The 27,447-nt window shown below is 41.0% G+C and overlaps 1 protein-coding gene across 1 annotated transcript in view; it reads right to left on the reverse strand.

Moving 5' to 3' along the window:
* Positions 1-698: 698 nt before the first annotated feature.
* Positions 699-27,447, reverse strand: part of COL9A1 (collagen type IX alpha 1 chain) — an 82,419-nt gene continuing 55,670 nt past the window's right edge. The window contains exons 29-38 of the mRNA XM_008684819.2: positions 24,453-24,506; positions 23,760-23,831; positions 23,142-23,177; positions 22,414-22,458; positions 21,041-21,073; positions 17,799-17,945; positions 17,506-17,560; positions 15,469-15,657; positions 8,809-8,886; positions 699-883 (exon numbers count right to left, since the gene is read on the reverse strand). Coding sequence (XP_008683041.1) covers positions 699-883; positions 8,809-8,886; positions 15,469-15,657; positions 17,506-17,560; positions 17,799-17,945; positions 21,041-21,073; positions 22,414-22,458; positions 23,142-23,177; positions 23,760-23,831; positions 24,453-24,506 — 894 coding nt within the window. The remainder of the gene's footprint in view (positions 884-8,808; positions 8,887-15,468; positions 15,658-17,505; positions 17,561-17,798; positions 17,946-21,040; positions 21,074-22,413; positions 22,459-23,141; positions 23,178-23,759; positions 23,832-24,452; positions 24,507-27,447) is intronic.

Below are 27,447 nucleotides of genomic sequence, written 5' to 3' on the forward strand. Positions count from 1 at the left end.
ATTAAGAAACCATATTTATTTCTTCTTTGGTACAACCAGGGATGTTACCTCAAACCTTGAAAATAAATAACCTCGTTAAAACTGATGAATGGCAGGATATTAAAGTTCCTTCTTTGCTTCACACAGAAGCGCTCAGAACATGGATGGGTTTGGGATACGGTGCAGTTCACCCGACATCCAGGCTGACTACCAAACACGGGCCTAAGGAAACCCCTGCGGGCGGCTCCCGAGAGGACGCGCGGCAGGGCTTTTTGAGCGTGGGTTCTAGTGGCTGCAGTGAGCTTTCTCCCTAACTAGCCTGATAGTCCTCGGTGTACCGGAAGCAGTCATCTGAGAACAACATCTACATAAAAAAGGGAAAGCACTCCTGCCCCTTATTGGCATGGCGCCCCCATGCGTGGCATTTGCACGGCGCGCTCAAGTTCAACATCCCGGGGGTAGGATTATAAATTTATTTAAAGGGAGGGTTTGGGGTTTCTGTTTTTGGTTTTTGTTTTTCATCTGATGACTCTCCTGTCTCCCCTCCACGGGAAAAGAAAGAGGATTTATTGAATAGCACCATTGTTTTAAATCTGTCAAATAAGACTTATGTAATAATATTGAAGGTAATGTCTCTTGCCTCAGCTTCGGTGGTGTTTCTCCTCCACGCTCCTTTGCCAGGCACGGTTTATGCAGACAGCCACGTGGCGCTAAGCTTTTCACTGATCGGGCCCTTTGCTAAAGGCCCGTTGCCCAGCCTGCAGGGTGCAGGAGGCTGGCTCACAAAACCCAGGAGGGCCAGGAGGGCCCGGGGGGCCAGGTACCCCGGGAATTCCTGCCACCCCTGGGGGGCCTCGCTCGCCATCCCGGCCATTCCTCCCGTAGCTGGCAGGACCTGGTTCACCTGAAACAAACAATCGCACATGTGAACAGGAGAACCCCCGATGGCTGCACACTCCCTCCCCCAGCACAGCAGGGGGTGCACACAGGGCCTTGGTAACTGCTTTTGGAAAGGATGGATGAGGACCGATGCTGCTGCTGCTGCTGATGATGATAAAATTTCTTCACTGGACTCGGGTTTCTTAGGAATTAAAAATGGAAGGGGGCCTCGGCATCTCCCATATGGTAGCCTCCGGCCACATATGTCTGTTGAGCACTGAAATGTGGCTAAGTCAAATTGGGATGAACTGTAAGAGTGTAAAACACACCTGGACTTTGAAAACTTAGTGTAAAATTTTAAAAATATATTTCATTAATAATTTTTGTTATTACTACATGATAAAATAATACTTTGGACACTATGGGTTAAACAAACTATATTATTAAAATTAATTTCACCTGATTCTTTTGACGTTGATAATGTGGCTACTAGCAGATTTAAAATCACGCACACAACTCTCCTTGTGGCTCACATTGTATTTCTCCAGTGGCATCATCGCTCACAGGTGACCAATCTCCAGACAGGGAGTATAAGTATAGCTCAGCAGTTAGGAGCACAGGACTTAGAGACAAATAGCTCTAAGTTCTTACTCTGCCATTTGTGAATAGGGTGACATTAGCAAGCCACTAACCTTTCAGTTTTTTCATCTCCAAGATGGGATGATACTTTCCTTAAAACTAAACTCCATGCCTGAAAGTATCTAATAAACAGGGGCTATTATGACTACGAGGATATCACCGATGGATGTCCTAGAAGCCTGTGCAACGCACCTACAAACTTCCCAGATGTGCTCCCATCAAGGGCTCACCCCTGTGTGAACTTCCTCATGGCCTGAGTTCCTTGGGAGCTTTTTTCCCTTTGTCAGGTTCCAAGGTTGTTTGGTCACCCAGTGGGGCACATTCTCTGAGGCAGGGCACCCCATAACAGAGAGGAGTCTCTGCTGAGTGTTTACCCACCCCATCATACCAGCAGGGTTTCCATACTATTAACGTAAAGATGGCGGGGAGAAACTGTAAGACAAGCTGTACATGCCATGATGATTCCATCTCAGCCATCCCACCTCGGCCATTCAGCCAAAACGGTGAACATGCTCAATTACATACTTGCTTAGGTTTAGTTACTTTCTTTCTCAGTGGTTTTAGTTTTCTTTTTCTATTTTCGTGGTCTTTTATTGGTCTTATTATAGTGGTCTGGTCTTATTAAGTGGTCTTACTACATATATCTCACTTACTTTCATTTATTTATTTATTTTAGGTTTTATTCATTTATTTGACAGAGAGAGAGAGAGCACAAGTAGGCAAAGCAGCAGAGAGAGGGAGAAGCAGGCTCCCCACTGAGCAGGGAGCCCGAGACGGGGCTGGATCCTAGGACCCTGGGATCATGACCTCAGCCAAAGGCAGATGCTTAACAGACTGAGCCACCCAGGCACCCTCTCACATACTTTTAGAAGGAAGCTAGATTAGAGGTCTTATTTTACATATAAGATCTCATTCTTCCTGTTATGCTTACAATTAGATCCACACAAAGCAAAACTATAGAACAACACATTAAGTTTTAAGAGAATAATTATCTTTGATTCTATCCATCTCAAGGCTGTAGATAAGCAGAGATGTAAGTAATTCCCCCTAATTTATCCCATAAGCTTCCATTTAGCTGTATTAAGTTGTAGTGAAGCAGATGATTGTGTTTTCCTCTAAAGACAAAGCCCCTGAGAAAGTTCTTCCCTAATCGAGAGCACCTATAAATAAGCCTCTAGCGGAGCCTCTTCAGGTCTCTTGACACAAGTGGTTGTTCAAAGTTGCTCTTTTAAGGTTTAAAAGATAGGCCAGATAAAGGTGCGTGTAAAGGGTAGCTTTCATACGCCTTAGGAGCAGCAATGTTCCCATGGAGACATACCAGGTCTGCCTTAACAAAATCAGATCAAGATTAAGAGGAGAAAAATGCCCAAAGGAGAGGTCACAGACCAAATGACCACAGAGGCAAAGCGGGTAAGGCAGGTCAGGGTGGGTGAACATGGGGGAGCCCATGAGCCAACCCCTGTTTTTGCAAATAGTTTTAGAACAGAGCCATGGCCATTTGTGTATGTATTGCCTGCGGCTGCTTTTTCACTCCAAAGGCAGAGCTATGTAACTGCCACAGAGACCGCAGGGCCCACCGAACCAAAAACTCCGGTCCTTCACAGAAAAAGTCGGCTGACCCTTCAGGTAGTAAAGAAATAGCCCTGGATTAAGAAATGTCCTGCTGTCTTTACAAGAAGATAACTGGTAACACAGGTACAACGAAAACTGATATAATGAGCAGCCCCCGTCAGTGGTGGGGAGGCAGCAGGGAGGACGGAGGCCTGTGGCAGCTCTACTCCAGCCACCAGCGGCCACCAGAGAAGACGGCCAGTGCCTGCAGAACCTCGGATAACTGTCAAGGAAAGCTAGAAGCTGCGTTCTTGAATAGGCCTCTCAGTTCCTAAATGTTAGAATTCAAATTTTTACTGAGCATTTGTAGAGCCAGCTTCCTGCCTCAAACCTTAAACTCCTTCTCTACTACACAGTATTAGAAAGCAGAAGGAAAGCTTTTTAGGTTTTCCTATTTAGCTCCCCATCACTACACATTCCAGGAGAGGTTTTTCACTTGCTGCATTTATTCCAGATTCCTGCTCGTCCTTTGAGGAAAGAGTTGATGAAGCCATCCTGTGTACCACCGGTTTATTTTATGCAAAGCACACCTAGTCCAATTCTCCCCTGGGCAAATACAGCGACTGACCCCCTGGAGCTTTGGATAATGTCATCGTCGTCATCCTCACCAACACTTACAAAATATTTCCACTCTGCCGTGGCAGTGAACTGTGCTCGTTATTGAGCCTAGTTTCCTCCTGTGTGAACTGAGCGTTAAGAAGGCGAAATAATCGTCCATCGTCGCACAGCTAGAGGGTGTTGCAGCGAGAAACAAGGCCCCTTCCACGCTTCTCTAACCCCAGCGGATCCCCACACCCACTGATGAGCTAATTCCGCCCGGTGTGCGCGTGCGTGCGCCTGTCCCGCGTGCGTGGCGGGGAGGGTGTTTTTCTGTTTAATTCTTTGCACCTGAATTGACTAGGAAGTAAAAAGAGGCACAGTAACCAAGAGCGGTCCTGATTCTTCTGCAGCTCTAACTATCAGAAGAAACGAAAGATATTTTTTCTGAGGTTTTGTCCCGTAGAAATGACCAGAGAAAAAAAAACGGCCGTCACATAACAGATCATCAGTTTCTGGTGAGTCCAGACCCTGGGCATTTACTCTCAAATGTTCTGCTTACTGTTTAGGAGTGTCATTTTGGGGTGACACTGTGTCACAGTCCAAATCATTCGAGAAGTCCGGCAGCTGCATTAGCGAGTATCTATAAACTACCCTCCAACTCCTCCGGAGAAAACAGCTCTGAAGTGTCCTCATTCTGCTTCGTCTGCCTCATGGGTGTGTTAGCGGCACTAACTAGCTCATCATTGCACAGCTTTCTGAAATTTCAAGGACCTATTCAAACGTTATGGCCAAACAGTTCGTTATTTTAAAAAAGAAATGTCTGTCATTCTCTGTGCGGACACTAGAGGGTAGTCATGTTACACTGATGGAGACCAGTCCCCGGGCCGGAATGTTCTGAAGGCTCTAATACACGCTGCAGAGTGAAAGGGACTGTGTATAAAGGCCTTTAAAAAAAAACAACCTGAAAGTAATTTTCAGCATTAATTTGGTGATTTATCCACGGGTTATGTAAAATGTTTGTATGTGGCAGGGACTTCCTTATGCTGAGCTTACTTTTGTGTTTGACAAAGCATTTGTTTAAGGAAGTGGCAAAAAGCGGTTTGTTTATATAAGATCCCCATAGCCAAATAAAATAGCTGCAGTGATGGAAATAGGATAAATGGCTACCGCTAAACCAGCCTAAACGGAGTGTGCCCTTGGTTTGGGGCTTGTTGGAGTTTTTTTCCCCACTCAATATTCACAAGCAAAGCTCACTTCCGCGCAAACTTTGCGTCAGAAACCTAAATAGCCCAGTTGCCTAGTGTGACCCCACACAAAGCCAGCTCTACCCTTCTCTCCTCGTCCAAGAAGGGAAGAAAGCATGTCGGCTCACAAGCCACATTTCTGGTGGTCACAAACATATGAGTCCTTATTTAACTGACTTCTTCCCCTCATGAATTTGAATGCACGGTGAAGATCAGGACCTATTATTAAATACGTTTCTTTAAAATCCTCAGAGCGTCAAGGAATTGGTCCCAAGTAGGCAAGCTTAGTGGCAGCAGGCATAGAGAGTTACTCTTAATGAGACAACCCAATCAAGAGATACCACCAGAGGCCTGTGGTAAGAAACTGAAGGTGGGGATGGGGGGTTGAGGACATCTGAAGTCCCAGGGATCGCTAATGTGATCCACTCTGCTCTGTGAAAGAGGCAAAAAGGAATCAAGACACTAACTAAGTGGTTATGGGACATGCCGAAGTCATATGGTTAGAGTGGCAAAGACAAACTGATCACATGACTAGACAGCCAACCCAACATTCTGTCTACTGTATGAACCTGGACCTAGAAAGCAGGAATATCTGCATCTGTCACTTATTACCTGAGAGACCTGTGTCAGAACAGGTGACCTTTGTAAGTCTGTATTTACTCAAACATAAACAGAGGAATACAAAATAATAATAGCTAAGTTTGCAACATGCTGGCCAGATGCCAGGCACTGTTCTAAGTGTTTCACGTGTATTAACATGTACACAGATCCTCCTAGGTAACTCAAGAGGGTAGATGTGGTTTTTAACCTTGTGATACGGAGGAGAAACTGAAGCGCTAAGAGGTAGAGTGGCTGCAAGAAAGTGACAGAGCCTTGTGCCCACCCTGGAAGCCTGGCTCCAGAGCCCATCCTTCCTAAATACCCAGTCCGCATCCCTCCGGCTGCGGGAAACAGACTGGAGGATTCATGGGTACTTTTTAGACAACAGAGCACCACAGCCAAAATGATGTCAGCGTGGCGGTTATAACGAAACAATGTCCCATTACAGCCCCACAGGGCCACATAATACTTAGCACTGAACAGAGAGATACAAGATAGAGAGGAGACAAAGAACTAAAACCATCCACAAAGAGCAAAGGAATTCTGATAACTGATAGATAATGTATTAGTTACATTTTTCAAATATGTCAGGTATGTTTGCATCCGGAAGAATGATCAAATGAACTTTTTTCATCCAGGAGGATTTAAGTCCCGAATCCAAGTCCCAGTAGGGACAACAAGGAAGGTTGCGGGATATCCTGTTCTACAGGCTGTTTCTTTTAGGTACCAGACAAGTGCCTGCACGGAGTGCTGTTAGAAGGTCCTCCAGGCCCTAACGTCCTATTACTATTACATTTGTGAGAGACCAGAAACCACAGTCCTAATCACATCCCAAGCTCTGCCAGGGACATTAAAAGGCCCAGCCTCTCAGTGGACAGTGAACTTGGTTCAATAATTTACTGTGGACCAGTACTTTGCATTTATGATTTGGAGCCGGAAGTCACTTGATGTCATAGAGCTAGTAAGTGACACAGGCAAGATTTGAACCCAGGATGTCTGAACTGTGGTGCTCCCAATAGCCCACTTTCACAGTACCAGCTTAAGCGGAGGAATGACCCACAAAGCTCTTGTCTGGATTTGAGAAATTGTTAGCTAAGCGTATTCATAGTGTGGAATGTGAGCTGACCTAAAAACCAAAGCACCAGCTGGCACTTCCGGCGTTGGGGGAAACATGAACCCTTTGTGCCTGTGCGTTACAGCACTTGCAAAACTGCATGCTTTTGAAAGGTAGCAGAAACTTTTAAAATATAATCTGAAACTCAGATTTCCCACTAAATAATGTCAATATCCTTTCAAGGGAAATACAACAAAAGCATAGACAAAGACCAGATTTCAGAGTGGTGCCAGGAAGCAAGGGGCAAGGACTGGCAAAAGGCAGAAAGGAAAAGGCAAAGGGCAGGTGCAGCAGTCCTGAAATAGACCATAAAAGTTTTTTTAACAAATCATATTTAAGTATTAAATCCAAGACCAGCTATAACAAATTAATTTTTTCCTAAGGGGGACAAGATGAGGACCAGGCAGAGCTCGTCCGGCCTTAACTGTTGTGCCCACACACGAATGTCTGATGTATTCAAAAGCAAATCAGGGAAGCCCCTTCCTGGGAGAGCAGTGGCCCAAGAGCACAGGTAAACCCCTCCCAGTCCGATTCAGCAACTCTGAGTGGGTTACTGCACGTGGGGAATAATGAGCCCCTTGCAACAGCCTGGGACACTGTGTAGAGCTGGGTCTGCCTCAGTGTTCCCATTTGAAACTTAAAACAGGGTTTATCAACAGAGTTTTTGAAACTAAGAGTCACCAGAAATAATAATATATTTTTGATAAAGGAAAATCTTGCCAAGAATGCAAGTTGCTGGTCTGAGAACTGTTACATGATTTGTCAATAAAATGGGAGAAGGAGAAATTGTAAGGCAATCTTGTAATACATAGATAATTAAGTAAACTGTAATGGTTTTATCAGCTTTAAACCACCTATTGCTACCACTGATAAAGGAGGAAAGCACTCAGTAAATTCTATTTCCTTTTCCTCTTCTAAACGTCCATCAGTGAATACAGATTTTATCATACACTGAAATCTTCTCTTGGTCTCATGTAGCTTCAACCAGATTTTCTTCCCTTTTCCAATCATAAAAACTTCCTTTCCCAATCACGAAAATTTATCAATTTGTGAAAGCATCTTGACAGACCCATGAATCACAGTTTTAGCAAAGCAGTGTTTGAGCCATCTCCAAAATGTATTCATATTTTTAAAAAAAATTTTTTAATGAGAAAGCAATTCTCAGGAGCAATGAAATGGCTAATGAGAAAGCAGGGATGTTTTTGGCTGCAATTAGAGTCATGATTGAATAGGTGAGCGTCTGTCAGAATTAGAAAATGAGCATTTTTTTTTTTATAAATTTCCCTACACCATGTTTTCCAAATCCACTGTAGAGGCGTGGACCACCTTTTTTCTGCAGAACGTCTCACCCTGACTCTCCTCAGCTCCAGGGTTTGGGAGCCTTGCTTAGCCTCTGCCTCAGCAGCTGTGAGAGTTCGCTGGGAGGCTGCGTGTCATTCACGCCCTCAAACCGAACTGACTTTCCACCCCACAGTGCTGCGTCTGTGGTTGGGCTGCCAGGTCACTTCCCAGCGGAGGAGTGTGCGGCAGCCTGGACTGTGGAGACAGAGTAGCCAGTGTGTAAAGAGCAAACAGACGCCCAGTGAGTGAACCCAGGCTCTTCACACAGAAGCAACTTTGTCGCCTCAGCCAACGCAGCTGCGATACGTGGCTTGTGCATGGCTCTTTGTGGTTATATGAATAGGAATGTTCAGGTCTATTTATTTTATTATTTTTATTTTTGGGATGTGGGTTTCTGGAGGGTCTGGGTATTTGAAACAGGAGCTTTTAAAATAAGATTTCAGTTACTCCCTATGCAACATGAGTAGTTTAAAAACTTGAATTAATTTTCTTGTTGCTCTGACTTTTTGGTTAAAAAATAAACAGAGAACTATCAACGAGGCTGAAAATGGATAGGACCTCATTCATTCAGAATTTTCTAACAAGTGCATTGTGGCTGGACCTTGACTTTTTAGAAGTCATCTATTCAAGAAATTAATATTTTAAGCCCTGACACTTGTTTTCTCACAAGGAACACAAGCATGATTTTCAAATCATTTAACTCGTCGTTAAAGTTGGTCTTGGAAAATCTGTGCCAGCCGTTATTGAGAATCACATGACAGGCTTAAGTAATCAAAGAGCAATTCTTTAAAATGGTATCCAATTCACACTGCCTACTTGCTACCAATTTCTCAACCCCATGCGGCCATATAACACACTTACCTGGGAGACCTGTAGCTCCGGGCAAGCCCTTAGGACCTCTTCCTGGAGGGCCTCGTTCCCCCCTTTCTCCCAAGTCACCTGCATTTCATTAGAGAAATGTTATTTTTCTATATGTTTATAAAAAGAAACTGTCATGTTTTTAAACTGTAAGCACACCCAGCACTGAGAAAGCCAAAGGTCATGAAGTTGCCACAAACTAGGTTGTAGTAAATATGAAGGAAGGCAAAAGTTAAGTCAATTATATGAAGAGATCTAAGGGGGAAAAAAACCAAATAACCATATTCATCAAATGATAAACTAAATCAAATATCAAATGATCAACATTCAGCAAAATAACAATCAAATGTTACCTCCTTCACATGAGAAAATAGACCTACCTCAACCCAAGAGTTAGTTAGCATAATGCTTCATGAGAAACAGGAGAAGCAAGTCCACTACACACAACATTACAGAGATGCCCAGTTTATCACTAGTACTTGTCATTTGGTTTGAGAGTCAAAAACATCCCTGCTTTCAAGTGGTATCAGTAGCTATCTTAAATCCTTGAAAATCAACTCAAAACCTACAAGCAATGAGAGAATTCAGTAAAGGAGCAACATACAAAATTAGTATATGAAAATCAATAATTTTCATATATACAAACAACCACCAGAACTAAGATGTAGTGAAAAAATATCCCATTTATAATAGCAATTAAATTAATAATAAGGAATAAGTTTAATTAGAAATATGCAAATCTAACATTAAAAAATTACATTTCTAAAGGATGCAAAAGGACTTGACAACTGTTCTTAGGTGAAATGATATCATCACAAAAAGGTGTGAGTTCTCTCTAAGCTGAAGTTTCATCATGATACCAATAAAAATATTTTTTTGACCGAAAAAGGGGATTCTGAAGTTTGTACAGAAAAACCACGTAAGCCAGAGTAGCCACAAAAAAAGATAGCCTCCAAAAAAGAAAAGCTACATAAGGGATTAATCATACCACATACTAAACCAATTAAAATGGTGTGGTACTGGTAAGCGAATAGGTTGACCACTGAACCAGCCCAAAAAACAGGCTCCTGTACGTACAGGATTTTGTTTTGTAATAAATGTGCCATCTTAAAGTGGGAAGCAGTCGAACAAGTCAATAAATGGTATTGGAAAAAGTGGGTAGCCAGCTGGAAAGAAAAAATAAAGTTGAATCCGTTCCTCACAACATAATCTAGGATAAATTACAAGTGGATGAAATATTTAAATGTAATTTAAGAACCAGAAGAAAACAAGGGAGAATTATTTTATAACTTCAGATTTGAGTTGGCCTTTCTGTTATGATTCAAATATGAAGCGTTGCTAAAATCAATACAAAAAGGTCAACAACAATAAAAAGAGAATATATAAGCAAGGAAGTCACTAAAAGGAAACAAAAATAGCTCTGAAATAGATGAAAAATTCCTTGACTTCACTCTCACGTCAAAATAAATGGAAATTAAAAATAACACGAAAGCTACTTTGAACTATACAATCGGCAAAAATTCCAAAGTTGAATTAAACATACGCTAGCAAGTCTGTGGAAAAACACATTATTACATATTGCGAATAAGACTGCAAATTGGGACAGTCTCCTGGAGGATAATTTAACAGTTATCATTCAAAATTACAAATGGTAGTACCATTTTACCTGGCAATTCCACTTCTAGGAATTTATCGTGGACACATAGAGGTTATGTTGATAGTTAGACAAAAATGAAATAGCGTTGTCTATGGCAGCTTTGCCGTGGTGGCAGAAGACTGGAAACTAAGTGTCCGTGAGAGGATGAAACGCACTATGCTACTTCTGCAGAATGGCGTACTATGCAGCAATGCAGGAGAACTGGGAAGTCTTCGAAAGATCTCAAGTCCTGATCAGTAAAAAAACTCAAGGTCCAGATCACTACTAAAGGGCAATGTGACTTGCTTCTAAAAGGCTGCAGGGAACGTATGTAATCATATGTTGTACATCATCACTGGTAAGGATACGTAGGAAACTAATAAAAAGGATTACCTAATGGGAAGGATAAAGGAATCTAGGCAGATGGGAGACTGGGGTGGGAAAAAAAAACTCTTCGCTAAATATCTTTTCGGACATTTTTAAATTCTCAAACACTGTAAATTTAGTGTCACTGAAAATAAATTGATGAATTTTCAAAATTTAAAACGTGCTGTCACAAGTGCCTACATTTCACTTATGAGTCATTATTTATAGAGAATGTGCTTTGGATTACAACCAACCATGTGTATTTGCAAGACAGCTGATTGAATTTAGGGATCCAGCAGCCACAGAACCAAGTTCCAATAATTATCCGGGCCCCTGCAGAGAAACCCAGAAACTTGGCCTCATTAACAAAATGCCCTAATACCTAGTCAACTGGCCCTGAATGACGTTTACAGCTCCTAGTAGAAGATATTCTTCTACTATCCCATTGGTGTGGCATTATATTATCCTACTACTCTTTTAGAAGATGCAGTGGCATTTTGCAACAGATTCCATACATAGTCATTTTTTCCAAACATTTGTATCAGCCCAACTTTATTCAATATTGAGTCAAGTTTGTTATAATTTAAAAAACAAAAGCATGCATGCCAAAATAGTAAAAAAAAACAAAAAACAAAAAACTCTAATTATGAAGTGAATGTTTAGTCACCATACTTTGATTTTAGCTGTGAATGTCCTTGTATGAATATTTTTATCAAGAATCAACTATATTTTAAAAACAATTTTAAATGTATATAAATACTGTGTAAGGATACAGAGCTCAAGTTGAACTCATATCCGCATAAGCTGTTTTTTTACATTCATCATCAGTATGGCCTTACTATATTAGGAAGATATGATAATTAGCATTTTAAAAACTAACAACTTAAGCGCTCTTGTTAACTTAGCAATTTAAATGTCATATCACTGTAATTCTGGAGGCTAGCAACGAGAGGAGAACCAATAAATGTGCCACATTTTCCAAAGCTAGGAGATGAAGATTATAAATTAAAATGTAACTTTCACGCAGACAGCGAAAGTTAAACATTCTAGCATGAAGCCACATCCCCTTCACAATGTCACTTGCAAGGAAGAAGACTACCGTCTTCGTGGTGGTGCTGCCATGTGGTTATCAGTCGTAGAAACGTGATTTTTAGATGGGCTCCAGGACAGAGCCACAGGGCAGGCTGCTGCCCCTTCACAGCAGACGGAGCTGCTCTGTGATCCCCAGGGTTAACCCGCTTCTCCAAACCCTGAGCATGTCTTCTTTTGACAGGTCTGAAAAATGGCTCAGGGAGCTAAAAGTCCACCTTTACTAGCTAGCCTAGTGTGTGGAAAAATAGAGCGAGCGAGCTTGTAAAATGAGCTTTAGATAAGGTAAAAGAGGGAAATGTGCAGTGTGAGCAGCAAAACAGCTCCATCTGACCAGAGAGGCTAAAATGAAAGAAATTCTCATTGCTCCATAGCTGCTGTTTATTTCATTTATTTGAAAGCTATAACTGATACTCCGACCCATGCAAGTTTAGATTAATACCAAAAAAAAAGTGTTAATAATGACATGTGTATTTTCTCAAGCTGTCATTTACATATCGACACATCTGTTTGACTCACACTAAAGTATCTAAAAATATATATATAGCCTTACTCAAAGGGGCTTAAAATTAATCCAAACCATGAACATTTAAAAATAGTACTTATGACACGGAAGACTAATACTAAACAAAGTGAACATAAAGCCAATTAGGTATCTCTCATGCTCCTGTTTGAGTATACATAAAAAATGCACATGCGGCAGGGGTCTTGGCCCTGTTTGTGTGATATTGCACAGAACATGTCAATGAAAACAAAAAAAATTATAAATACGATTTAAGATTTGGGTATGACTTCTGGCATATTTCTATTAGTTCCTACTGAAAACGTTGCACTGTGTTTTGCAGACTAATTTTTTAGGAAAAAATGATTTTACTAAAGACATAGTTTGAACTGCTAAAAGCCTTAGTAAAATTTATTTGTTCATTATTTATGTAGTAATTTTCTTGGAAAAAGACTCTCAAAGTAATATGGTGAGCAAGACTCAGACTATGCCTTTGTGAGGCATGGGACAAAGGCCGCAGGTGACACTGAAATACATCTCTTCTCTAATTGGCTGAACATTGAAGTTTCAAATGCCGGAGTATTTGTTCTCCGGGGAAAATTGATCTATAACCTTTGGCTAGTGGGACATTATGTTTTCAATCAAATATTAGTGTTATAATGTATGTGGTAGGACAAGAAAGGCCAAGTCGGGTTACCCGGAATCATACATTTCCAAATTTGTGACAGCACTGGTTGATAAAATCCCGAGGATAGTACTCTTTTCTTCCCACACCCCAAATTTCAAGAAGTAAAACAGAGAAGATGCTGCTTTAAAGGAACCCAGTGATAATAAAGTGATGGAGGAGGGTGGGGAGAAAAAGTTCTTTAGAAAAAACAAAAAGGCTATATCTCTTCTAGACTATAGACTATGTCATAAATACTGAAGAAACATTAGGGGGAAGTCCCTTACACCATCAAACTATGCTTGATGAATAAACTCTGTGCCAGGGGCACTTTCCAGGTTCCAAAAATAGAAATAGATTTTTCTTCCCTTCAAAATACGGTTCATCTGCTAGAGCCAGGTCAGCCCAACCCAGCCACAATTCAATGCTGCCAGGAGCTTCCCAGGAAGCTTCCTGAACATTTCACCTTTGTTTCCTGTGGTTCCCAATCCTGGTTGTATATTAAAACCACATGGGGAGTGTTTTTAAATCCTGCTGCTCAGGCCTATTAAGTCGGAATCTCTGGGAATGGGATCCAGCCGTGGACAGTTTTTAAAGCACCCGAGATGACCCCACGGTGCACCCCAGGCTGAGAAACGCTGCTTCAGGCAGACCCTGCTAGCATAGCAAGTAGACACAGACCTTCTTACTTCTTAGGAAGTAAAATGCGACTTGAGGCAAGTTCTCTCCCTAACTCAAAGTAACGTTCTACCGCACATGTGGAGACTTCCTGTAGGCCACAGGGAATAGGCTGGGATTTCTCTAGGCCCTACAAGGTGTTTCTCTTCAGCCGGAAGGCGGGTGACTATTCTAATGCTGATGCGTTCAGCGGCATGAGATCCACCTGCGGGCTTGCTGGGTCACAGACTGCTGCCCCCCCCCCCAGAGTCTCCGGTCAGTGGGACTGCGGTGGGCTGGAGAATCTGTGTCCCAAACAGGGTCCCTGGTGGTGCAGACGCTCCAGGGAGCCCCCTCACAGAACCGCTGCCCTAAAGGGGACTTACGAGAAAGGCTGAGGAGTCACAGCGGGCTGTGGTTCTACAGAACCAGCCAAGTCAACAATCCACTCGAAGCAGCAGACTTTCTCGGAAATTGTGAACAGAATGAACGGGGACTAACCACAGAGAGTAGCTACTCAGGAGCTCCTGAACCAGTAGCTACAAGCAGGACGAAGGTGAGTGGCGATGTGATTCTTTCAAAGAAAATACTCGGTTCTCTTGAAGATGAGCTCTGAGCTCTCTCCATGTTTGATTTTGTCCAGCCTCTGAAAGCTTGGAAATTGTGCCAGCCTTACAAGGGGCTCCAATTAGGGCTCATTTTTTCACATACGGCAATGCACATGCCAAAAAAAAAAATCAAATATAATTAACAAAATTGTTCCAGCTGAAAGTGTAGTTAGCCAAATACCTCAGCAACTCATTTATAGATCCAAAGAGGCAGCTTGCTTGCCCTCTGACCCTTCACACCATAATATTTATCCCTAATTGGAGCACCACCATTAAAAAAAAAAAAAGCCCGTCTCTTGTTTCTGATGCCACATCTTTCTGAAGCTCCCTAGAGAACTGTCACTCACCAAGGTATAGAAATGCTTCATTTTATTTAGCCCTCTCTGTAAATTATCCAGGGCACACACCCACCCCACGCTAACGTACTCACTTCAACTAGTAAACACCATCTGAGGCAACCAGTCCTTCTGCGGGTCCTGCTGAATACCTAACACACTCACAGTACTATTTTTTTTTTATTTTTTATTTTTTGCAAAACACTGATTTTAAGGGCTTAATTTCAATAGAAGGGGAAGAAGCAAATGTTCTCACATTCCCTCATATGTTAACGAAAAATTTCAATTGTACTTCTGAGCCGAAAAAAATCCATCAAAACTAAATATCCCCAATGTCACTTTTTAAAAGAAGGAGGCAGCCTCAATTGATGATGAAATTTATGTCTTATGACCTGCTAACAAATGTTGTTAGTTTAAGTAACGGATACATTCTAAGGCTGGTTGCTGCCATCTTAGAAGAGCTCCACAGTGATTTTTGAGTCTCAAAAAAAAAAAAAAAAGTCTGAATGATCCTTTACAAGATCCTATAAAGTTTATTTTGAACCATGATGGAGGCAGAGGGTAACTGCAAATGACCAGTACTAAGAATCAAGGGACCTTAGTTGTAGGTTTCAGTCTCCTGTTGTCATACTGCAGGGTCAAGAGGATGTCGTATAATGGTTTTCTGATCTTTACTATCACCACTGTGCAAGAGAACAATACGTCTCCTTGTCTCACAGGATATCTGGAGCTTGGAAGGGTGTGTGGAAATATCTGAAAAAGGACAGTGTGTGTTCTTTTGTTCCCCCCAGGGCAAACTGGCTTACCTTTAGGCCCCCTTAAACCAAGAGCACCAGGGGGGCCTTTAATGCCTGGGAGGCCACGCAGTCCCATCTGGCCTGGGAAACCATTCTCTCCAGGTGGTCCTGGGGGGCCAGGGGGGCCAGGCCGACCAGGGAGGCCAGAGGCTCCTGAGTCCGGTCGCTTGAGACTAGCAGCCATCTCAGCAAGGTGCTCTAGAAAAGAGAATAAACAAAACAGCCCGGAAGAGTCAGAAACATGAAAGTGACTCAAATGAAAAAAAAGGGGTATTTCAAGTGTCTTTTTTTCTAGACGTGTCACCAGAGCTTCAAAATTGGTGGTGGGAAGTGAATAAAGTTGGATCATTTTTCCATGGATTTTCTGCCAAGAAGCTTCACTGGTGCTGTTTGATTTGGCTCTTTTTGGATATATTTGGTCCTGCTGTTCGGAGACAAGGGGAGGGGGATTAAAAAAAAAAATACACAGCAAGGCTTTCAGGTGAGTAGTGTCCTAAAAGGATGAGTCTGTCACCTGAGTCCCAGCTGGTTATCTGAAAACCCAGGATGGCAAGAAAATGAGTTTCTTCACAGAGGGAGAAGTGGATGTCTAGAAGCTTTTTAAAAGTCAAGGACATTGTCCAGAATTAGTATTGAGAGGGCATTTGAGACCTGGCCCCACATTTTCAGTTTGAAGATATTACGTGACCTAAAATATCCTGAGCATTCACGACTGCTTATAAATTCCCCTCTCAAAAGTTTTCTCAGGCTTGGAATAGACAACAGACATTAAAAATAGCCTGCTTCTTGGGAATGTTCACAGTCTGTCTTAAAAATTAATAACTGTGTGGGCTTTTTCAGGAACCATTAAATAGATTAAGAATCATCCACTGAAACCAAGAAGAGCAAGAAAACTTTCCTATGAAAATACTCTCAGGGAAATATGCCAGTGTAATATTTTCTAAAGGTGTGAAGGAGATTATGAATCGGAAACAAATTTCTAACGAACATTTTAAAATTGCTTAAATGTGAGCATTCTAGTTTGCCTTATGTAAGTAAGAGTTAGCATAAAATTATAATTTCCTAGGGATGTAATGTTTAAAATTGAAATATCCTTTCAAGATTAAATGTCTGCCATGAAGAGACTTATATTGGTTTTCAAATATAGAAGTGACAATTTCATTCTGGAAAACTCTATAAGACAAATTAGACTATCTCATGAGCTTGCAAGAGAAGAGTATTTATCATGACAGAATTGGTTCCAGCTAAAATAAGGTAATTATTTGTTAGAAGGCCCCAATGTTTCAGGATCTTCCCAGTTCCTGTCTCCCCAATTTCTTCCTTTTCTATGTTATTTTAGAACTAGACCAATTCTAAAACAGCTATGACAAATAGCAATTGCTATACTATAGATGAATTTAGATAAAGGTGAACAAATGTAAAAACATATCACCATTTTGGTAAAATACTATTCACTCTCTACATACATGATACAGGAGTAGAGAGAATGTTCTTATGCTTCTTATGGACATGAAGACTGTCAGTTACTTCACATATAAGCTACAGAGAGAGCCAGGGGTCAGCACCAGCACGTGTGTGCGTGCCCACGCGTGCGCATGCTTTCTTGCAAATTAACCTCCTTGGCAAAAAACAAGAGCAAAAATAGGCTAACCCAGGGATGCCTGGGTGGCTCAGTTGATTAAGCGTCGGACTCTTGGTTTCGGCTCAGGTCGTGATCTCAGGGTCGTGATCTCAGGGTCATGATCTCAGGGTGGTGAAGTCGAGCCCTGCGAGCCCTGAGCCCTGCGTTGGGCTCCATGCTCAGTGGGGAGTCTGCTTAAGACTTTCTCTCTCTTTCCCCCTGCTCCTTCCCCCACTTGTGTGCCCACTCTTTCTCTCTCTCTCAAATAAATATTTTTTTAAAAAATGGGGTAACCTAGAAAGATAAAATTTTTCTTTGAGGCTATAAGCTATTCTGTGGCAACAAATTAGATAAAACAATTAATATTATTCAAAATCTCCCACCTTTAAAACACACCAAAATTCAAGACATTATGATTTATTTACCTTGCATGACTCTCATGCAAACCTGCTTAATGTGCTGATCTGTCGGTGCTCTACCCTGAGACAGGAAAATTAAAAAAAAAGATGATTAGATGGTTTATACATAGAACCATAAAGAAGACATTGTTAAACGGTAACCTGACAGACTCAGCAAGTGGCCAGGTGCCTGGATTTACAAGAGAACTCGCCCACACTGCTGAGGAGCTGATGTCTGGGCTAGCCTGGCTCCCCACCCCCTTCTGGTGCTATGAGATGGAGTCTCCAAAGGGAAACCCCGGGGACGGCCCACCACTCACTGGAGGGCCCTCGATGCCAGGCAGGCCGGTGGCACCCTGCTCTCCCTGCACGCCTCGTGGTCCAGGCGGTCCTCTTGGTCCTTCCACTCCAGGAAGCCCCCGACTTCCTTCAGGCCCTCTCAAGCCGGGCTCCCCAGGGTTACCCACCTAGGACAAGATGGCACATTACAAAACCAGGGCTATCCACAAGTAATATGTCTGCTTAATATTAATACAAGACTTACATGAAATTTTGGGTTTGCTTACGTTCTTGTCTCCCAAGAGTTGTTTGTTCGGAGGTTACAAGTTCTCAAGGTAAAGACACAGAATGCCACAGTGTCTGAGAATTCCAGTTCAAGTAAAGTTTTTCAAAATCTTTCTTTTTGGTATAGTTAGTATTTCAAAATGTTAATTGAAATAATGCATTTTTAAACTACATTCTTTATACTTTAAGCCACTTCCTAAGAACAAGTTAGTTTTTAATAAGAATTGTGAACTTATTCTGGCCACAAAAAGGCCACTGAGTTCATACAAGACTTGTTACTTTGTATATCACCAATACAGAAAGCACAAAATAAAGATATTTCCAAGGGCATAAGTTATTTAGCTTTATAACACTTTGGAGAATTTGAAGAAGCACATGTACCCAGGAATTATAAAATACTAACATTAACTGAATACATTTAAAATGCCACATTTAAAATATTGCACTTAGAATGAATGCATTTAAAATACTGGAACAAAAAGATTGAGTCCATAATTTACGTCTTGAGGAAGTTAAAAATCTAAATAGTAAAGAAGTTAAAAAATAAACCATTTCCTTAGCTCAAAAGCATATACCAGGTAGATTTTTTTTCCTGAAAGCAGACCCCTAAAAGCATTTTTAAAAGTCCCCATCTACAATAACTGCTTTAAAACGAGACTAAATTAATTCACTTTCTGCTAAACTACCTCTGTTAGAACTGATGGCATTAGTAGTTACAATGTGCCATTGTTTATAGAATAAGAATGAGAAGATAAAAGGACAGGGGGCCTTAGGGGAGTGCTGGGGCTCAAGATAAAGTTCATAAAGCAACTTAATCCTGCTTCTTTTTCGTATGCAACATTTATCTAGAAAGAGTTAACTCTGTCAGTCAGCTGTTTTCAGCTGAAGGGAGAAGGTGATGAGGCAGGGCTTCCACTAGACACATCTGAATAAAGCTCAGCACAAATGCTTTTCCAATCTTTCTTTATGCAAAAAAATTGATAGCTAAGTCAACTTGTCAGAATTGCTTCTATAAAGAAATTATGGCCTAAAAGACTTCCCGAAAGACTGTCAACAGAGAGACCTAAGGATGTGCTGTGGAGGGTTCCGGGCTGACAGATGACTACAGTATGAAACTGTTAACAACTTCTCCAACAGCCCTGAGCAGAAGCCAAAATGAATTTGGAAGAGCCTAAAGAACTGGGAGAAAACAGAGGAGGCCAAACCAGAGTCTGTCATCTTGTTGACACTATCTGAAATACTGCTACAACAAGAGGAAAGCGTTTTCCAATGAAGAGATCAAGGGCCCCGGGGTCTTTGGAAAGAATTCCTCAATTGAGTGGTATACTGAAGTAGAAACTGGGGTACAGACTTCACCCACTTATCAGGTTTGTCTCCGCTGAGATCACTGAGCAAAGTGGAAGTGTGTCTCCCTGACTCTGGGACAACACACTTCAGCTGCATCAGAATTACGTGGGTAGTGTCAGAGAAGAAAGGGGTAGGAAGAGAGGTGATAAATCAGGAGTTAAGTCCTAGTAATATACCCAGATTTAAATGAAACTAACTCCTTTTGACCGCTGCATTGTTCATTCACTTTTTCCTTTTATAACAAATTCTTACCATTGAACATTACCGATTATTTCTAGATAGTGAAGCAGGATTTCTATTATCAAATCCTATCAAGGTTTACTCTTCACATTTTTTCTCAATCCTAAACCATTTCTGTCAAGGATTCTTAGGTGTAAAGATGTTACTTGAAGCCTGAGACTGTCAATGGTGTTTAGAGGTGGTGTGTAAACAGGTGAGTTAATACAACATAATAGTTTCCATCTCAGGGGTATGTAAAGAGCCCAGGGCTGGCACTGCAACCAAGTCTGGGGGCAGGTGGTCCTCCAGGGGAAAGTTGAGCTAAGGATCGGGCTACAATGCCTAGGTAGGAGGTAGCTATACTAAGGAAAGAGGAAGAGTGTTCCAGACTAGGAGAACAGCACAAGGCATTCAATAGCATGCCAAGTAAAAACAACTGCAAACAGATGAAGTTCCAGATAGATAGAGAGGAGGTTGGCAAGGCAGAGACCACTTCACCAAAGACTTTGTATATTTTGCTAAGAGTCTGATTTTATTCTATCAAATGTTATTCCTGAAGGGTTTATGGAAAGGAGGGATAAATAGTGGGCTTTATATTTCTCTCTAGATGACACTGGCTTCTATGAGGATAATGTGTTGTACAGGGACCGAGAAGAGTGGAGAAGATTCCAGAAATAGGAGGGAATAAAAGATTAACTGGCAGCTGGTGGCGGTGGCATTTGAGGTTAAGGTATGCTTCATCTTTTCCCTTATACTCTCTTAAATTTCTTACTGTATCAAATGTGCATTCCTTTCAAATTAGTGAATCATCCCAGGTTTGCTGGTTCTCTAATTGGGTCTATACTTGATTCTATTTATTTCATTCTCATAATTGGTTCTATTATTGGTTCTATAATTCTGAATACATCTAATCTCTAAGGACTTCAGTTTAGTTTCTGTAAAATGATGAACTGAATGATATGATCACTTTCTAGCTTTAATCATTATTAAATTTTCTTATGCATTACGACTTTACTTCCCCAACTAGAACAAACAGGAGATTAATAAAATTACTGAAATATTTGCAATGGTATGAGTGCCCATGAAATTCATTTTTACTCTTGTCACCACAAAGGACAAGTCAGTTCTTTTAAAATGACCCATTTGTGAAAGAAATTACCATGTATACTCACTGACCTACTTATGAAAAAACTTCCTTTAAAGTGGATTAGTTCAAAAGGCAGATCCATTTACAATGTTGTGAGGTGGTCCCCCCTCCCCCACGCCTTGGATGAATCCATTACTTAAAGAATAAATTTAGACATTAATTTCCTTGAAGGTAAGTCTTTTAAGAATTGAATTTTATAGTGATTTCATAAAGCAGAGCATTGCATTTTCTATAGCTTTATTGATATTTTTACTTTTTTATACTATTATTGTTCATTGTACTTACAGATCCCTTTGGCCCAGGTAATCCTATTTCTCCCTAAATCAATAAAACAAAATTATGTTAGAACAATGCATTCACGTTTGATAGTTTACTAAAAACATTTAAAAGGTTATTGCGCTGCTGAAATCTATAAAAAACCATGAAGAGATCAACTCTGGCACTGCAGAAAATCATGAGATTCAAAATTTGGATTCTAGTCCCAGTTCTGCTACTTAGCTTTGTGAGCTTTGCAACCTGCTAGCCTTTGACTGAGTTATCTGTTAAATCACAGGGTTGAATAGGAGCTCTACAAGACTCCAACCAGGTCTAAAATGCTAGGTGTTGAGACTTAGAATGTGTAAATCAAGAGACATTAAACTAGCATGCTGTTTTAAAACACAGTAGACATTTAAACCTGACGGTTTCATTTTTGAAACTCGAATAGCATTGTGAAACTCATCTGCAAAAGTCTATCAAACCAAATATGCCTGATTTTATGCTTAAAAAAGAAAACTTGGAAATCTCCCACCCCTGATTCTAGATATGAATTCTGTTCAAGTTCAAGCACATCAGTTCATCTCTACCACAGAACAACGACCTAAAACATCCTCTTAGCCCATCAAATTTTAACTGAAAATAAAATTAAAATAATCCTTTTTCAAATTTACTTAATAGAGAGCTTTGCCTAGTTCAGATGTTACATTTATATTAGCTCTAAATCCTGAAAATCTGAATAAAACAACATTACGAGATTTTTTCCCCTGCACTAAGTGCTCTCTGGCACTATTTTGTGAGAAATCTATCCCCACTCCAAAGGACCAAACATAAGTTTCCACATTAGGTCGTGTTAGATTGTGTCAAAGCCATAAAGAGGAGCCAGCAGATGTAGGAGTTCTGGCAGTAAAGATAACTTCTTCTCATTCTTGCTGCCTTCCTGGGGATTTACCTGCAGCGTCCTCTGGAGATGGAGGTCACTTCTTTGGAAGGTTTTAGACTACGGAAAATACCCATGGGCAAACTTGTGAGCCACAGCTTTCTAGCTGTAATAAAATTAATTTTGTTTCCACAATAGGCACTATTCATAGACTTTCTATAGTCATCTAAGAATCACTTCGAATGTCTAGGTGTAAACCCACAAGAAAGTCACCACCTATAAGAGAAAAATTTGTTCTCCAAAGGCTTAAGCCAGGCCTATCAGTTTTGGGATGTTTACCCTCTGCTTTACTTGAACTTGGCTGCAGTCTTGGGGAGTCTTTCATCAGTTTAAAAAAAACAACAACAACCATAGCAGCTGCTGAAGAAGTCAGCAAGGGTAGCAGTATCAGAGAGAAGAAAAATCATGTACCTAGTACAGTTAACCAAAGTAACCAAACATTAACCAAAACAAAATGTCTTACAAGTTCGCCCCTTTCTCCTGCTTCACCTTCTTCACCGGAGGAACCCTAAAAATTAAGATTAAAAGTCACAGTTTTGAATTCTTAGTCCCTTGCCTCAGTTGTAAGCAGTCAACATTGATAAGCATTCCTCGGTGGCCACAGGGCCCCCCGGATCATGCCGAAGTACAACATGCTCTTGACGGCTTTTCAATCTAGCTGTCAGTGTCTAGCTAGTCCAAATCAGAGAAGCGCCTAGAGAAAAGATAGCAGGTGAGGTTGAGTTTCTTCTAAAGGTAAGGGTTAATGAGTGTTTCCAGCAATTTTATAATTAGGTAATCCTTGAAAAAAGGCTTTCACTGTACAAAAAGGAACGCAGAAAAAGGACCAGCTCTAATTGACGTTCACACTTGATTTGTTAAGGCCTCGATACAGAAAAACTCAAAATGTGATGATGGGGCTAGAGAAGGCTCCATCGGTCACAAGTAAACCAACCCGGTGACTGGGAGGGAGGGACGCTCTTTTCAATGTGTGGTCTTGGAAGCAGAGCCATCAGCAGCTCCAGCTTGTTAAAGTAGTAGATAAGGTTATAGACCAAACTAAGCTCTAGCTTTCACTCACTATGAAGCGCACTGAGAAACACTAGCGCCTCCATCCTTTTACTCACACCCATAACCCAGCCAGTGCCCCCTGCTGGTGAGGCACCTCCGTGCACATCACTGACTGCACTGCAGACTCCGGACAGGACCTACCTGTTCACCCTTTGGCCCAGGTTCACCGACTGCTCCCTGTAATGAATAAAATATAATACTTTTTCAGTATTTTGAGATGTTCAACGCTATAATTTCAAGTGAACCAACTTCCCTTCTCAGGCTGGTAGATGAGGGCAAGTATGAATAATGTGACAGATGAGGACTTGCTCCTCTCCCCACAACCTAACAACAGAGCTCCAGGCTGGGCTCGGAGCCTACTTAAAAAAATAAGTAAATAAATCAGGATGACAACCTAACAACAGCCAGGTAAGGCCTGGAGAAACAGACAGCTATCCAAAAGCTGGCCACTCAGGGTGCTCCCTGATCACATCCACATAAAATTTAACTGGTAGGAATGTAAATTTAAAACTAAACAGGAAATATGATTACAACTGGAATTTTTCCTTTTCTCAACTTTTATATATTCCTTCTGATAAATTATTATATTGATACTTTTTGCTTCTTAATCTTAACTCTCAGTAATTTAGGATACCTTTCTTGATAGCTGTCTATGAAATCTCCACTGTGCCAAAAGCAAGCTTGTTTCTCAATATAGTAAAACTCATCCTTCCAAATAAGGAAATTTCGGGGGGCGGGGGGGAGGGCTAGATAGCTTACCCTGTCACCTTTCATTCCAGGAAGGCCAGGGGGGCCAGGCAAGCCAGGGAGGCCAGGACTACCAGGAGAACCCTGAAAAACAAACACAGTGTCTCCAGAATCAGTTAGTACCGCACTGTAATCACACGAGGCAGACACAGCCTTGGTTGGGTGTGTGGACTCCTGTCTAAAATAAATGCGCCGTGGTTGGCTTAACACTGCTCCTCAATTCTGCCTCTCTCCCACACTCTCCGGAAAAAATAGGCCAGTCCCTCCACCACCTCGGTCCCACCTCGGCGGTCCTCAGTTCCTGGGTTTGCACCCTTCCCCACAGTGGGCTCTTTCAGTGGAGTCCCTGCAACGGCGCTGCCTCTCGCTGGGTAAACAAGCACTGCTCAAGAAGTAAAAGGCAGCATTCACGCCCACCTCTCTTAGATTCCAAGAACAACTAGGGGCCCAGTGTAGCACTTCACGGCTCTCCCGGTTTCAAAATGTATGCTACAAACCACACTGATTAAAATACCCTCGGCGGGTATCCTAGACATAATTTGAAATTTCGCATTTACATTTTCACGCATTCGCATAACAACAGAAATCAAGTAAAGATGATTAAATCACCCTCCGTCCATTGTTTTTCTCTTCTTGTTTATTTTTAAAAACGAATGGTGTTTTGTAGAAAGCAAATAAACTTCTAGAGACTGAACTTTTACTTACCAGTTTACCTGGTGGTCCTGGAGGTCCCACTGGTCCTATTTCTCCTCTGCTGCCCTGGAAAAACACGAACACGAGTGTCAACTGGCTGGTCTTCCAAAACTCAAAGCCTTACTTACTACGTCAGTAAAATAACACTCTACTTAGGTTTTTGTTTAAATATAAAAGTCATCAAAGTCCTCTCCCCATCTTCGACTGAAGGCAGAGACCTTTACAGAAAATGCCTATAGCCTCCCCAGGGTTTAACCTTCAGCGAATGTGTTCCTGCTGTTCTTTGTCATTACGGCCCAGGAGATAAAAACGATGTCTGCTACATCTCTGTGGAATGACAATTAGTAATTTTCAGCATCTGAATTACAATATAACTTATATTATGGCTGTCTGTGTATATGTCCTATCCTCTCATTTAGATGATAGGTTCTTGAGGTATGGGTTTATCAATGTTGAATTCCACCTAACGCCTAAAACACAGTAAATTTCGGGTCTACAGTACATTTTAAAGCAGGATCTGGCAAATGATCTTGAACTGCAAAAGGATGAAAAAGAGAGAAACAGGACAGGGATGTTCGCCTTTAAATTACTAATGCAACTTCAAAAAGACAGAGATAATAGAAATTTACAAAGTTTTTGACATACAAAATTCTTCGTTCTATTCATTCTTGTTCTAAACATGTCTTAAAAGATTAAACAAACTTTGGAAAGTACAATTTATAATGAAAATACACCAAAAGCAACGTTTCATTTTGTGAGCCAATTTCAATTCTTTATTTGAAACTCTAAGCCCTTTGAGAAAAGGAGACACATGAATTCTTCAATTTCTTTCCCCAAGAACCTCATACAGTCTTATACAGTCTGATGAAAGCTTGTTTTATTTCTAACACATATTCAACTAAACCGAACATGAGATTATTGGATAAATAATCACATTTCCTGGACGGTGTATATGAAAATGAAAGTAGTCTTTTGAGTCCATTTTATTTTAAAATGACATGACAACTTCATCTTCACTCTTGAGATTTATAAATGCTCCTGCTAAGGTTGTGCTGATCTGGCCCATATGCTATTCACTTATCTCTAAGTTGAACCAAGTGTCAAGGTCCATAATCCTTCTGAATTTTCAGTTTCTTTAAAGGATTAAGAAATGTTTGCCAAGTTACAAGTCTCTCACTTTGAGCTATACTTAAGTGGCAGTTGTCTCAAGTGACTTATTGGTGATTTAAATGAAATGCTCTTAAATACTTTTCAAAAAATTTTATATAGGCAACCTGTCTAGTATATAAGTTTGGGTGATACACTGGCCCTTAACCCTTGTGAGCAGCTTAGAAGCCTGAGGCAGTCTTATGAGAATGGGCACTGGAAAGATGTAAGACTAGATGAAAACCAGCCACTGTGATAGATTCTTCTATCCATCTATAAAGACAAAGATTGGGTTCTATCCCATTAATTTAGCCCAGCACTTCAAAGTTCAAGACAGATTTTCTTCAGTATATCTGCTCTCTTGGCATTTTCAAATAATTTCTGAACTGCATCATGATTAAGATCCTAAATGTCATCGGGCTAACATGACTTTAATTCTCAGAATAATTGTCACTGGTGGGAAAACTAATTAATGGTGTCAGAAGGGGAAAGCAGTTCTTGACACAATCTCAAGTATTCACTTCTAAATAAATGAACCATTATGCCAAATTAAGATGATTGATGTACTTTTTTTCTCTTTCACAAACCAAAGGGCTAAGTTAAAACAAAGGATTGTCTAACTTTTCATTTCTTTTTGGTGGGATTATTTTGTCAACCAAAGACAAAGATTTTCTTTGCGGGTATCTTATTTTCTCTGTCTTTCATGAGCTCCTATTAGTCAATTCATAAGTGTTTTCCAACCACTGGCAGGCCCTTGGTAACACATATGAATGGCTCAGAACCCCAGCGTAGACAGCCTGTTCTGCTGACCTTCTGTACCCATGAGAGCCCAGCATGCACAGCACTAGAGGGTGAGTAAAATTACAAGCATTTGCTCCTTTGTTACTGTACAAACAGACAGCACGTGCTTCTCATTTTTTTCTTCTTCCATCCTTTAAATTCTTGGCCTTTTTAAACATAGGTATTTCTATAGAAATCATCTCAAGGTTGAAAAAGGTAGTGTTTATTTTCACAACAATGACCAAGCAGTTATGAATAAAGTGTTAGGACAGGATTTTCTGATGGTCATTCCTATGATTTCTATGTATTCTAATAACATGTAAGATGAACGTGAATAATCAAGATATAAATAGTAACCTCTAAAAACACAGGTTAAACTAAACACATGTTGTAGGGAGCAATTAACCATGACCTTGTAACCACAGGTGTGCTAAACTTAGAAATGGCAAATCTCCTATGTCTCAACAGCTGTGATGTTAACCATCTTCTCAGATGTGGGCAAGGGAGACTGATAGGGCTATGGCTTTTGTGCCCAGTAGCTAATATTTACGAACCCCGTGACAATAAGAGTTAGGATTTGTAACAAAAGAATTGTAAGAAACCAGAAAAAAAGGCAAAATCCTACCATTAAAAACATGAGGACCATAATAAAAGGCTTTTTTTCCCCTCTTGGATGCTCTGTGCCGCCATATACGTCTCCAACATGTTCAGACACATCTGCCAACCGCTCCGTACTTAGGAAGTCAATCGAGACTTTAAAAAAAGTTGCAGACCCTCTACCAGTGATTCCCAACTCTGGCTGTGCATCAGAATCCCGGAAAGAGTGCTTTAGAAATATATTTCACGAGATGTCTTCCACCACTCCATCTCCCTGTTCTTCCTCCTGTCTTCCCCCATCTCCCCTAGATTCTTCCTCTGTGATTTTGAGGTCAGACCCAGGAATCTATTTGGGTTTATGTTGTGTTTGTTTGTCTTCACCAGCTTTATTTTAGACCTTTGTTAAATGCTCACTACGAAAATTCCATACACACCAAAATTTAAAGCTAAATATGTCTTGTACCATTAGAATTGGGTAAGCTAA

This window comes from Ursus maritimus, unplaced genomic scaffold (assembly GCF_017311325.1).
Source record: "Ursus maritimus isolate PB19 unplaced genomic scaffold, ASM1731132v1 scaffold_29, whole genome shotgun sequence".
In the NCBI taxonomy this organism is placed as follows: Eukaryota; Metazoa; Chordata; class Mammalia; order Carnivora; family Ursidae; genus Ursus; species Ursus maritimus.